Raw genomic sequence first — 14801 nt, forward strand, 5'->3', positions numbered from 1 at the left:
TGGTTGTTGTTCCTTGTGGTTATTGTGTTTCTTTAGGAAGCCGCCTGTCTTCCCCTGCTATATAGTCCACAACTATCAAGTTGCATGAATTTTTCTTTCCTTGAAGATTTAAATTTCAAAGAATTATTCTTTTTAATGATAATACTAAGAATTAGGGTAGATAATGAAGAAAATTCTCTTTTTCTTCCTTTGGTTAGCTCTTGATTGAGCATGGTTTCTCTCTTTGAGACTATTTTGTACACAGAACTTAATGTCTCAGCAGATTCCTGATTTAATAGGACTGAAATGCTGGTATCTATATCTCTGTCCATCTCCACATTTTTTTAGGTTTTGCTTGTGTCCTTTAAAGGGTCCTACAGGTTTTATTAGTAAAAAACTGCCATTGGAAGCTGCAGTTATTGATTTGATAAGTCACTTTAATTTGAAGTGCCCTCTTGCAAAAACAAAGCAATTTCTTAAAAAGAAAATAGGAAAATAGAATAGCCCAAGTGACCAACATTTGCAATAACGTGGAGAAAAAGTTTGTTACAAACAATGGAAATAACACCTTTTGGGTAATTTTTTGAAAGGTGTCAGTTTTCAAAACAGCCAAAACGCTTCATGATTTAAATGTGTTGGTGTTTTTGTTGTTGGGGTTTTTTTGAAGAAAGAAATGGTTAACAAAATTAAATTTTTAAGGCAATTTTTGTTTTGTCTTCTCATTTAAACAGGAAAGGAAGGAGTCAGCACTCTCTGAAACAGTTCATAAGGATAGTGACTTTTAATAATTTTTCTCTATGCTTTTTCAGATTTTTAGACTCGCTAAAACTATCCCCAGAAGATATTCTTATACTGAAAATATCTCACACAAACTATGGACTGCAAGACTGTCTTAATTCAATCATTCAGGCAGCATCCCACAGGGATGTTAGGACTGCTGTCACTAGGCTTAGTTTCTATATTCTGAATGATAGACTTGCTTTAAAATGCAGTTCTGGATCTTGTGGAACCACTTTAAAGAGCTTTGTTTGGCAAAAAGCAATAAGCAGGTAAGCATATTGACTACAAATATCCATTAAAGATTGTGATGCTAAAATGGTAGAATTCCTACTTTTCATATTTTAAATTTCTGGAGTTGATATATATGCTGGGGTTCACCAAGCTGGAAAGCAGCTTTGCGGAAAAGGACCTGGGAGTCCTTGTAGACACCAAGCTGAACATGAGCCAGCAATGCGCCCTTGCAGCAAAGAAGGCAAGTGGTATGCTGGGCTACTTTAGGAAGAGTGTCAGCAGCAGGTTGAGGCAGGTGATCCTTCCTCTCTATTCAGTACTGGTGAGGCTACATCTGGAGTGCTCTGTCCAGTTTTGGACTTCCCAGTATAATAGAGAATCATATGGATAATACATAGAGGAGAGAATCCAATGAAGAACCACGAAGATGATGGAAGACTGGAGCATCATTCCTATAGGAAAGGATGAGAGAGCTAGGACTGATAAATCTGGAGAAGAGAAGACTCAGAGCGAGGACCTTATCACTGTGTACAAGTACCAGCTAAGAAGTTAGAAAGAAGATGAGACCAGGCTCTTTTCAGGCAATGGCACAAACTGAAGCACAGCGTGTTTCTGCTTTACATCAGGAAACACTTTTTCACTGTGAAGGTCACCAGGCACTGGCACAGGTCGAAAGAGAGATTGTGGCGTCTCCATCCTTGGAGTTACTCGAAAGGCACCTGGACATGGTCCTGAGCAACCAGCTGCAGGTGTCCCTTCATGAGCAGGGTGGCAGGACCAGGTGACCCCAGAAGTCCCTTCTAATCTCAAAAATTACGTGAATTTGTAATTTACGTGCACAAAACCATCAAATATTTAAAATATATTTAAAATAAGGATTGTTTAAAATGCATAGGTAAACTTTGCTATTATTATTAAATGCTTGTATGTAATAGCTAGTTAACTTTTTCTTTCCTGTCTGTGACCTTTTATTATACAGAATTACATGTTTGCTATGTGTAAATACATTTTAAAAGATACATAGAAATTTGAATTACAGTAATGCAGTAATATTATAATTTAATATAGTCAATATTTTATGTAAAATTACTTAGATATATTTAATACATTATATGTATAATACATTAGTATAATTCCATATTTGCTATATGTGAATATGTGTAATATACATATTTGCTCTATATAATTTCACATTTGCAGGTGACTTCAGTTCTATTAGCCTGAGATTTTAGAATCTTTTTTAATGTGCTACAACTATGAAAGTGTGTTTATTTACATTGCAGGTTTCTACAAGTGCTTCCAGCTTCAGTGGAGGATGAAAAGCTTTTAGTAGATGTTTTAAGATTTTTAAATAAATTACTTAGAGAGCAGAAATCAAGTCTGGAGTCAGACCATCTAAAGTGGATCTTGAAATCATTGCTTAAAAATGTAAGAATGAGGCTGTATATATTTATATGATTCGATTGACTATGTAACTATACTTGCATACATATAGAGTTGCATAAGATTATGCTTAGGTACATAGCTACATATATATTATTTATTTAACTGAAAGGATGAGGTTCCATACGATTGTGTTGGAACCTTCCGTTTGGCAAAAAGAGATAAATGAACATTATCTGTCTCACATTAAGAACAAGAACTGAAAGTTAGGACCGAGGTTTTTGCTTTCAGTGTGTTTGCCAATAAAGTTCTGACTTCAGATGGTTATAATATGTCTAAGTAAAATATTTTATAAGCACAAAGAAGGTATTATATGAGTGTTATATTTTAATTGCTGTAGGTAAAATACATGTGTAATATTTAAAGAATGGAATTTTTTTTTCAATTTTTCTTGACTCCCGTGCTTTATATTTGAGATCTGTTCATTTAAAAAGTGTAAAATTGGAAATTGTAGAAACAAATACGAAAAGAACATCATAAAGCAATGTAAAACAACTTTTATTATAATTGTTGAAATATAATAATTTAGTATTGCTGTATAAAAACAATAGTTAAATGCCAAGGATTAAGCAATGGCTGAAGTTTTAGAAGTTTGTAAAGTACTGTTCTTTACAAAGCGGGGCCATCCTGCCTACATGAAAGATCATTCATGGTCTTACAAAGGGATCTTATGTTAAATATAGTCTACTTGCACTTGCATTTTCCCATTTGAAAACACAATCTAAACATTTAGGAAAAAGTGCTAGCAGACCTAATTTCAATTAGTTATAGACTACAGGTACTTCAATTTATATTGGTAGTTGGGAAGCCTATACATTTTTTTAAGTATGGCCCATTCAATATGTTAATATAAAATCTTGAAACCATATGATATAAAGTCTTTCAAGCAGCTGAGACTTACTACCTGAACTGATATTGCTACTATTGTGTTTTCTGTTTTTTGGGGATCTATTTTTTTGTTGCAGGTTATTTCTGTATGTAACTTTGAGTTTTCTTTTATGCTTCAAAATACACTGTGCTTAATGACAGGAAATTTTAAAAGCCTTAAAAGTGGATTCTGTTATGGCATTTAGTAGATTAAAGATTCAAGGTATTAGTAGTTATAGGAGTTTTTCACTGTGCTTTTTACAGAGTTACTTCTTAGTAAAATAATAATGGAATTTGTGATTTATAATGTGTGCAATTTGCGAGTGTTCAGCAGAAAAATTGTTTTAATGCGGGTATTAAAATAGTGTTTAAACAATGCATTATGTGACTGTATTTTTATTTGTTTCTTTTAGAAGACAAAATCCCTTTTGGGTCTCCTGGTGCGACCAGAATCCCAAGTGCGGGATGAAATAGATGAAACACAGACTGCTGTCAGGCAGCGACTGGATAAGGAACTCATTCATCTTTTCAACATGTTATTAGTTTGTTCCACGTCAGTGACTGACAGGTACAGTGTAAATGGACCTGCCTGTGTGATTCTGCCTGGGGATCATAACACCTGTTGCTGCTGAATTTCGGCCACAATTTGAATATAATTACGACTCAATTGTTCTGAACTGTGAAAATGTAATATACACTTCTTGAAGTGAAGATCAACATTATGTAGTCCTTTTCACAGGAAAATTAGGGAGTTAACTAGGAAACTGGAAAGAGTATATGCTAGTGGTCACTTTTCAGCAACTAGATAATTAAATTAATTGCATGGAGAAGACAAGCTATTTCTTTTTCACTGCTGGAAATTTGCATGAGCAAATGGTAACTTCATTGATTTTGTAACATGCATTCATAGCAAAGTAAAATATTGAAATATTTGAAATATGAAGAAATGTTTATATTTGTTGAACTCCTTTTTGGCCTATTTAGGACAGCTACTTTTAGCATCAAGTTCCAACCTTTTTCTGTCAATTGAGCAAACACAGAAATTGCTATATTATTTTTAATTCAAATTTCTCATAAAACTTCTCCCACGCTAAATCTCTCTGTCCAAGTGTATTCTAAGAGCTACTAAAATTGCAGCTTAAGATAGTATTTGTTTATTTAAGTGCCACAAGATAACTGTTTGTGAAGATACTTTCAAATTGTTACCTTCTTCGTTATTCCCACGTGATTGTTTTCTAAAAATGTTGACAGCAGTAAAAGGGGCGTATTAGAGAAATCCCTGCTAATTGTATCTTACACTCCTGTATTTTTTATGTACTGAATTCTATATTTATTGTATTTTGTGGGAAATATTTTTAAACTTTATTTTTAAACTTTAATGTGTGCAATTTGCGAGTGTTCAGCAGAAAAATGGTTTTAATGCGTGTCTCTTGGACCAGAACAAACATAATTGTAACAAACTGTTCTCATATGAGTTGCAACTCAGAATATTCTGTGATTCTGTAACTACTAAGCTTTGCAACTCTTCACATTGTGTCATCCATTGCCCTCAATCTCTTAGTCTTTATTTAACATGCTCCTTAATAATGAGAGTTGTATCTCATTGGTCTTTTTTTAGTTAAGCAGTCCTGTTGTAATCAGATGCAATGTTTTGTTTTCAGAACCTGGGTGAAGCTAGAAATGTCAAATTTAATTCCTTGTTATTCTCTGTTTAACACAATGTTAACTAATTGATATGCTGAGCCTCACAGACTAACAGTAAGAAGAAGGAGGCCTTGGCCTCTTGCAAAATGATTCATTGTATGAGCTTCATGTTGAAGGTTGATCTTTTCTGATTTTTTACAATTAAACCAGAGAGGGCTTGGAACTTGCTGGCTGTTTCAGAACAGAGCTTGCTCTGAAGCTGCTTCAATGCTTAAGGCTAACAGATGCACCACATTTTTATGGGCTTCCTTCATTGGAGAGAACATTACGAGGAATGGTACATGTTACAGCGCTTCCAGACTGGAGTACATATTCTGCTGAAGTTGAACCTATCACAATTTGTAAGAAATATTTGACAGGTCTTCTCGAGGTAAGTAGCCTATCTTCTTACTTAGCTTTGGATTTGAATGCTTGTAAAGAACTGTGTAACTAATGGCACTATACTCTTTACAATGTACTTTTAGTAAATGTCGTCACTAGGAATACGTATGGGAAGGATGCTTTGTCCTGCCAAGTAAATACAAAAAGAATGGAGACCAGATTGAGTGATGTTTATCTATAGTTATGAAGGTTAGTTGTAGTATATGTGCTTTCATCACTGGTTTAAGAGGTAATACCAAGTGACTTAAAAGCAAGATGAAAAATTAGTGATGTTTTTAATGACTAAAATGCTAGGAGGAAAAATCCCAGATAATCTCCCACAAGCAAGATCCATGTATGAAAGGTGGTCTGGGGGAACAGTAACCGATTAGATAGGTTGTTAACACAGAGAAAGCAGAAAAGAGCCTGCAGTTGTTGGGAAGCCAAAATTTTTTCTTGTTTTCAGTGTTCTTATTAATTTCCTAAATCCATGGATGTGGTAGACAACTAGTTTTTGCTCCTAAAATTATATATTTTGAAAATTCCAGTCTTCTTAAAACTATAGGAAAAGCATAGTTCCGGCTTTTTGTTTGTTTACCAGAAAGTTAACGTACATTTAAAAGTTTTTAGTTTCAAATACCAAAATCTATTTGTTGTCCTGGTAGGAGCTTGAAAAGCTTTAACATAGTTTTAATTCATTTGTAATCTGAATCATGTGGATTGCAACCAGATAAGTGTCTGGAAGAATAGTATGTAGATGATAATCATGTTTGTGATGAAAAAAAGATACAGCATTTTAGGGGTAAGTCTTAACTTTCCAAGATTTCTTGAGTAAAAAGAAATAAATGTTTTAGACCTGTTTGATTAGATGAGCTCTGTGACTTGAAGTCTACACTAAAAATGGCACCAAGGTTATAGATGTTGTCATGCGAAAGAAAGATTATTATTGGACAAAATAATAATAAATATGGAATGAAATCGACTAGTGATGCATAAGGTCTATGTGCAGAAGAGTTATGCAGTTTTACTTGGCCCAAATATGAAAATAAATAGATTTCTTTCTTAGCTGGAGGGGGCAAAGTGGGTTTAAAAGAATTTTGGCAAAATGGGACACTGGAAGAAAGAACAACAGCAAAAATGTAGAGGTTTAAATTGCTGTGTTTTGAGGAGAAAAATACATCTAGAAGTGTAGGTTTTTAGATTATTATTTTTTAAAAAGTATTTTTGGGCATGTTTTGTTGAAAGCAACATACCTTTTATTTTAGTAAGTATGACTACATATTTAGTCAGAGAATTTATTTTACATTATGATCCAGTGACCTTTATTTCTGTTTCTTAGTATTTGATATAGAAAGCTGATAAATTTATTCCAATTCAAATCACAATAAAAGATATAAATGACCCTTTTCCTTGAACACAGAATTTTGAAAAGAAATTTTATTTTTAATTCCAAACAGCAAAAGAAACCCTGGGAACAATAAATGGACTTTCAGGTCCATTAATAGAAACTTCTAGGTTTCTGTTTCAATTTTGTGCTTATTATTAAGCTTGACTGCATTCTTCATTTGAATACGCAAATGAAACCCACAGATCTTCTGAAGTTTAACTGTATGGGAAATGATCACATGACCGAATGACTCAGAAATAAAGAAATTCTTATAATTCAGCTAAAAATCTGTCATCTTTTCATGAGTTTAAATTATGATTTAGTGTGTAAGGCAGTTTGTACTCTCTTTGTGTACTGCTTACAGTAAAGCTGCCATGAACTTGTACCCCCACTCCTAGGTCATCTCATCGTTTTATGTTGAATGGGGGGGAAATGCCATGTCCTTCATGGGAAAAGGTGTTACGAAAAGCACAGTTCTTTGCTTGCTTCACTTATCTCATGAGATGATGGCTCAAGCCAAGGATACGGTGAGTGTGTTACAGTTGTCCTTATCTTGTCAATTGTGAGGGCTAAGCACAGATATATTTTAACTCCTAAAGTTAAATGAGAATTTTCATACATGGTGGGGAAGATGTCTTATAAGTGCTGATCTCACTCATTTGGTATATAATGCCAGATAAATGTGCAGGATAGGCCGAAGAATCAGTTCTAACCTTACTGAAATTATTTTGTACATAATTCTGTGGATTTTGTAAGGCCCTCTTTCAGAAAGTAAAGAACATGATTTTATTTTTATAAAAAATGAAAAATCATGATTTTATATAGGATGAATATATTTAAGGATTTACAGCATCATTATTTCTTCAGCCTACAGATAACAGGCTTTCTAACGTGTTTAAACATACATGTGTATATTCTTTCACTCGTGTATATGTATGTATACATGAAGGAAGGACTGCTGGATAAAAGGATCTATCATTGCTTGTAAGCAAAATTCATATCTGTTCTTTGTGTTCATGTGCAGATTTTGAGCTAGATTTTTGAGTTTTGGGAAAAAATAGCCATCCTGAAGCAGTTAAAGCAAATTTAGCAATTAAATGTAATGATTTTAGAGAGTTAAAATCCACTCCTGTTAATATCTGTGATAGCCATAAGTGAAAACCTTTCATTATGATTAACCATACATGTAACTAGAAATAGCAATATACCTGCCTCTCCACATTCCAGATGTCTGTTTCTTCAATTCTCTACTCCTTTCTCAAGATATTAAGTACTAACAGAGTTTATTAAAATTGCAGGGCGACAGAGTATTATGTACACTGCAGGAAGACTGCAACCTCCAAATAATTAGATTATAAATACACGGATGAAGGAGTGAACTTGAACTGATTTTTTTTTTAATATCATTATTGTAGAATAATATGCATAGTAACATAAGGATGGGTGTAATTTTCTTGTGTTTCTGAATCATAATCTGTCTATACAACATTGTTACTGTCTAGACTGTATTAGTAACTTATATTCTCAAAGAAACTTTAAATCCTGGCTGTTGTTTACAATCGCGTGATGATTTAGTGTTAAGTCCTGCTGTAAAGAGAAATACAAAATTATCCTTCCTCTGTGCAAGCAATGTTATATAAAAGTACTCTGGATAACAGTTACTTTAAAAAAAAAATCCCCTAACTTAAAATACACAGTCTAATGACTTGCAATTAAAACTAGTTAAGGCATTTTTTTTCTATATCATTGTTATGAACCACTTTGTTTATTTGTTATTTGAAGAGCCACCTTGTTAAGTCAGGCATAAGATCCTTTACCTTATACTGATGGACAGAAGTTACTTACAGATATTTGTAGGAGTATATGAGAAATAGAGCATATACTTAGAGGGTACTAGAATTGCTGCAATATTTTGTTTGTTTGCTGTGGTAACATTTCAATGGCTGTGCTTTGTTGACCTAATTTTTTATTCAATTTTGTATTTTAATTTTCTCCCTCCCCAAATTCAGAGGTTATAAACTACAGCACTTTTTGTAATTGATATTGTGTATACTGAGAAAATCCACGTAAAATACTTTGTTCGAAATGAAACATTGGTTATCTAAATGAAACGCTAGTTACCTACTGTGTAAAAATATACAGGACTGAGATTATGAAAGATGCATACATAAAATTTTGGTTTTCGTGGTTCATTATGAACTTAATGCATTGTTTGTGCAGTGCCATGGTTAAACACAGCATTTTGCAGGTATGGTTTCTTGTTGGTATTTTTTTTTTTCGCCTGAGGTAAAGAAATTGATTTGCAAAGTCAAGTACAATTTCATGGAATCTGCAGCTAAGTAGTATGTGGTATTCTGCAAGACTTTATTTCATCATGCAGCAGGTACATGTGTTGTCTAAAACTGAAGAAATAATTCTCTGGACAATATTAGTATAGAAGGGTAAAAACCAGCCCTTTAAAAAGATGTCTTAGGTGCACAAAGATGGCATATGCACCCCCCCTCACACACACACGACTTTTAGAAAATAAAAATATCATCTAATTATAATATCTAACTATTACCTCATGGAGATATAGCCAGCCCAAAAATTGTTTGCCCCCAGGACCTCTCCACAGGCACGTCTCCCAGAACTGGATCGGTGGTCCCAAAAAACCAATACTTCATCCCACCTTCATCTTCATCAACTCCCTCTGTCCTGCTTGGACTGTTTTCCAGGGTTCTGGGCCCTCTTGGATAGTTTGGGCTAAGGTTATATCAAGGAATGTACTTATTATGTTCTTTAGGTATATCTACAGATTGCATGTTCTTGCTAGAATCTTTCTCCATTGAAATCCTTGAGAAGAACACTAAACAATATTTCAAGAATTTGGTGTGAAACATGTGAAAGGGTGATTTGTTACCGCCATTATAAAGTGGTATTAAAATTCTGTGTACTAGGATCTTGAGATCTTAAGGATCTTAAGGCATCACATGAAGAAAATAATGAATTATGAGCAAAGAAATAATAGCACATTCTTATTTGGTAGTTTTCTGCATATTGATAAGAGAGGAAGACAGATGTTAAAATAAGCAAAAATAAAACAGGTAAGGAGTAAATTTTGAATGGAAATAATTATCCCAGTGTTTCAAGAGAAATATTAAATCTCCTTTTAGCACTGCTGTCCTCATTCTCTGAAGAAGACACAATTTAATTTTATCCTGTAGATAAAGCCAACGGGTTAAATAAATGTTTATAGGTGCAGAATCTTTTTCCTGGAATATTAGTGTTGTGTGTGTTTAAAGTGCTTTAGTATATAGTTGATAGCTCAGGCTGTTGGTAGACCACTGTGGATTGAAAGATTTATAAAAAAAAGTCTTAATTTGTTTTCTGTTTTTCTAATCAGGACTGGATATCTCTTTGGTCTTTGCCTTATGATAACAGTGAAGAACAAGTTCTCTCTCATCTAGGTCTGGCATGGCTGGTTCCTTTATGGGTAGATAGAGACCCTGAGGTTAGTTAATGCAATATTAAGTTCATATCTTATTTTGACCTTTAAACATTTGGAAAATTTTTACTTCATTAATTTAATATTGAAACTGCTGGTTTGAATTATTTAAAATGTTACTGGCTGGAGCCTAAATAACAGTAATAATACAGTAGAGAGAGTGTTTCCAAATAAACATCATCTGAGAAATCCTTTCCTACATCTTCTATGCTTTCGTTAGTCGTTCACAGTCATGATTCATAGGCAATTTTCATTGACATTGCTGTTACTTAGCTACAAAGCAGAAACATTTATATGAACTAAAGATTTAGAGCAAATGTATTTGATGCAACTCTGTTAAATTATATGAATTTGCTAAATGGAACTATTCGCAAGGGGTAAAATATGAAGAATATTAAAGATTATCTTATAGATTTTTGAATACTTAATATACTTTAATTTCGTTGTTTTGCATACACATAGTTGTGATTATGAGTATAGAGCCAGAGAAATACGGGAAAAGAGGTTGTTCCTTTTTTAAATGATTCCCTTAAGCTCCAGATTCAACTGATACAACTTAATAATAAAAAAAAAGTGTTGCTAATTGTCATAAGAAATATCACTTTGTGTTCTGTTTATATGTACTAGGTCAGATTTACAGCACTTGGAATAGGATCAGCTCTTACATCTCTTGAAGTAGGATGTATTGCTTTAGCAGAAAGTTGCCAGAATATTTCAGGAGGCCTGTGGGGAACAGTGATAAACATCCTTCTGGATCAATCTGAATGTAGCATGGTACGCAGGGAGGTATGTTTCTTGTGTCCTTCTGCTGTTGTAGATTGGCAAGTTCTCTTTCATTATTGAAAAAAAAACCTTCTTTTTGTTCTATATATCTATTTTCTGATGCTGCACAACACCTGCTGCTTTAAAAGTTAAACACTACCTGATTAAAATAAATGTTTAGCTTCTTATTTAGAATTACTCAAGAAGGAACAAATACAGATTACTTGTTTAAAAAACAGAAATTATCTAAACAATACAAGTGAACACAAAAACTCCTAAGGCTTATTCAGGCAGATAAATAGGTTGCTAAAGCATAACTAATTAGCCCAGATTTTAATGGCTGCTTTGTTCCATTTATAAATGCTTTGGTACAAACTTATCACCTGATCTGCAGTAAATATCTGTTCATTGCAGACCTGAAGTAATCTAATTTGTCTAAGCACTAAGGTTTATTTGTGAGAACTGAAAGTTTGTACTCTGGTAGAACAGCACATAGAACTATATAATGATGTATTTAAACTCTGTACACTTTATTTGCAACTTTCTATCATCTCTGTTAGAAGGTTTTTCTTCTACTCCAATCAGTAAGAAATAAAAACTGACAAACTCAGTAAGCTTGTTTTTTTCCCAGTTCTGTTGCTCAACTAATTACATTTTCCAAAGTAATATTGGAATTTTTATGTGCAAAATGCCTTTGAGAATTATTCATTATTTTATTTAACTTCCAAAATATTGTCTCTCAATTATAGTCTCTTAAGAGTCAGATTATTGTCAAAAGATTGACAAAATATAAAAGAGGGAATTTCAACTCACACACAGATATGTGAAATTAGAGAAACAAACATGCCATGTATTTAGAAAGGAAAATATTTGAAACATACCTGTGTGTCCTAGTGTTTCAATTATTTTATAATAATTAAAAAAACTTCAGAAACATGAAGCTAATAGAGGGAGTGATCATAAACAGTTATCTAGGTTTTCCTATTCAGGAATTTTTTCCCTAGTACTTCATGTTATGTAATGCTGTTCAATAGCATTGACTACTGGAACAGTGATGAAAGTATTTAATAAAAAGATAAATTTCTTTCCTAGTGATTTCTGTTCCATCTTTTCTTTGTCTTTTTTTCTTACCAGCCTGCTCTTGTGTCATGCCCTAATGACATGTGTTGTAGATGAAGTTTGAGGGCATTTAAGTTGTATCCTTCTAATTATTTTTTCCCAACATGAACGTGAGAATTTGTTGCGTTTCAACATACGTCTGAAGCAATGGAATAATAATGTAGGCTGTACTATTCAATCTGATGTGGATTTTTTGAACTGTGATAGCTAGATGGCAATACTGATGCTTTAATTTCTTTCAGGCTGCTTTCATTCTGCAAAATCTCCTTGTGATTCCAATTCCTACAGAAGACATGAAAGATTGTGTTTGGCAAGTGAGTGACTAGTACATTTGATGAGAAAGGTCATAGTATCACAGAGACATGACATTTGATACGGAAACTTGTGTCAGCATGCCTATGAAATATAAACTTAAAAAAATTTACATGTTGAAGGTTGCATTTTGGAAAGAAAAATAAATGAACAGACAAACTTCTTTCAAACTTCCAGCAAACTCAATAAAACAACAAAATTTAGTTTGTGTATATGCTGCATTTCATGAATACTGTATCTTTAGGCTCCTAGGAAATTGCCTTACAGATATGGTATCATTAATGTTTTAGGATAGAAATTGATCATTTATTTTACACTTGGGACGTGGGTAAAACATGATTTGAATGGTATGAGGAAATTCTGAGAATGTCATGTTCATAAAATGTTTTGAAAGAAAGATGAAACAGTTTGTTACTTAGGTCAGTTTGAATGCTTCTCATAGACATAACGCTTTGCTCAAAGCAGGCTGAAGTAGAGCAGGTTGCTCGGGGCTATGTCTAGCTGAATTTTGAGTCTCTCCAAGGCCGAAGACTCCACAACCTCTCTGGGTAACTTGTTCTAATGTTTGACTACCCTCAAATGGAAAAAAGTTTTTTATAATGTTTAAATAAAATTTCCTGTGTTTCAGTTTTTCCTCCTTGCCTTTTCTCCTATTCATTGACCTATTCATTGGTCAACAAATACCAGGAAGAAGAGCCTGTCTCCCTTTACCTTCTCTTATCAGATATTTACACAAATAAGATCCCCTGGAGACTTTTCCAGTTCTGCTCTTAAGTCAGTCATCTCATTTTACTTTCAACATGTCTGGTCCATTGTACGTACAGATATTTGGATCTTAGTACCCAATTTTTAAAATCTTAGTGCCTTGATACCTGTGTACATACCTATATACATGCCAGCTGTTTTACTAGGATAAATTACCTAGTAATTTAATTGATTGAATGATTAATTGAATTAATTGATTAAATGATTCAGCTGCACTGAAAATCAATTATGCTATTTCTTGCAGAGTTGAATTTTACAGAATGTCTTTTCTTTACATCTGATCATAAAGGAAGATGTGAAAGCAATTTTGCAAATCTGGTCCTTGTTTCAGTCTTATTATGTCTATTTTATCAATATAATTATTAATTGTTTAAATTCATAATAACAGGGGATTTACAAAGAGGCAGCCATTGTTACTTGTCAATATAGACTTTATTAAAAGTTATTTTTTTAGTCTTTTAAAAAAAAATTTCGATGACTATGGTGAGGTGACAAAAATTGAATCCAGATGCAAAATTCTGGATGAATTCCAGAGCGATCAAAAGAAGCTTTGAGTCAATGTGATTTTTATTAAGAACTGCAATTTAATGGAAATTACTCATCACTTAATAAGTGTTCATGCTGAAAAACATTATCAAACAACACTTTATGGTAACTGGTAAATTAAAACTGTTCAAAATACAAACAACAGTTAAAACTGTAAGATACCACCAGGATCAAATTTGATATTTCAGAGTTACTTTTTTCCCTTGAACTGAATGAGGTGGTTTGTCTGTTTCCTTTAATGCAACCAAGTTTTGCTTTATTTTATTGGGAAATAAACTTGTATTCAGTGTAAATGGAGGGGTTTGGGGATAGCTTCTTGGACATAAATAGTGTTTTCAGATTACTTATTTTGAGTTGATCTAACTCTGCTCTTTCCTGACTACCAAAGAAAGTTTCTAATTAGCACTGACAATTTTTCTTTCCATAATTTTAACTAGTTTCTCTTTGAACTTCTGCAAGATGCCTTCTAAAACTGCCGTGCAGAATATAATTGGTTTGAATTTTTCTCAGTCTGAGTTCTTTTACCTTCTTTGCCCTTCTAATTTTTATGGTCAGTCTAAACCAGATTATGTGTAGCTTAATAAAGCTTCTTGTTTTCTTCTGTTATCATAGAAAACACTGAAGAAACACTGTAACAAAGGCAGTCAAATCAAACTTTGTTTGAAATAAGACTATGAAGTCATTATATTCAGGTATAAATCCAGTGCTCTAGGAAGTTTTCCCTGAAGTCAGTATTTAAAAAGAAATGACTGAAAAACCATGCTTCAAGGAGAATTTCTTTTGCTTTATGTCTTGTTTTCTAAATAAATCTTAAAATAGAACATTGGCATAGCTAGATGTGGTATGTCAGTGTAGTTGAGCAGGAGAACTTTCTCAAGATTTTTACTCTTATCTTCGTAAAAGCGTGCTCATTTTTCTAAAGAAAACTTTTTCATTATTTGATATCTCTAAGTAGAATTAAATGAGAAATTAAAATTGTACTCTACTAATACTTATACTGTCTTAAAACCATTCATTTATAGCTTTTCATGGGTTTGCACTTAGGTCTTAGCACACTTC

The 14801-nt window shown here is 33.1% G+C and overlaps 1 protein-coding gene across 1 annotated transcript in view; it reads left to right on the forward strand.

The window, feature by feature from the left end:
- RTTN (rotatin) overlaps positions 1–14801 on the forward strand; it is an 80516-nt gene that overhangs the window by 31659 nt on the left and 34056 nt on the right. Inside the window, exons 25-32 of the mRNA XM_027746061.2 lie at positions 789–1028; positions 2274–2418; positions 3714–3868; positions 5155–5374; positions 7150–7278; positions 10137–10244; positions 10866–11024; positions 12362–12433. Of these exons, the coding sequence (XP_027601862.2) occupies positions 789–1028; positions 2274–2418; positions 3714–3868; positions 5155–5374; positions 7150–7278; positions 10137–10244; positions 10866–11024; positions 12362–12433 (1228 nt within the window). The remainder of the gene's footprint in view (positions 1–788; positions 1029–2273; positions 2419–3713; positions 3869–5154; positions 5375–7149; positions 7279–10136; positions 10245–10865; positions 11025–12361; positions 12434–14801) is intronic.

This window comes from Pipra filicauda, unplaced genomic scaffold (assembly GCF_003945595.2).
Source record: "Pipra filicauda isolate LSUMZ 115617 unplaced genomic scaffold, ASM394559v2 scaffold61_size3293851_pilon, whole genome shotgun sequence".
Taxonomy (NCBI): Eukaryota; Metazoa; Chordata; class Aves; order Passeriformes; family Pipridae; genus Pipra; species Pipra filicauda.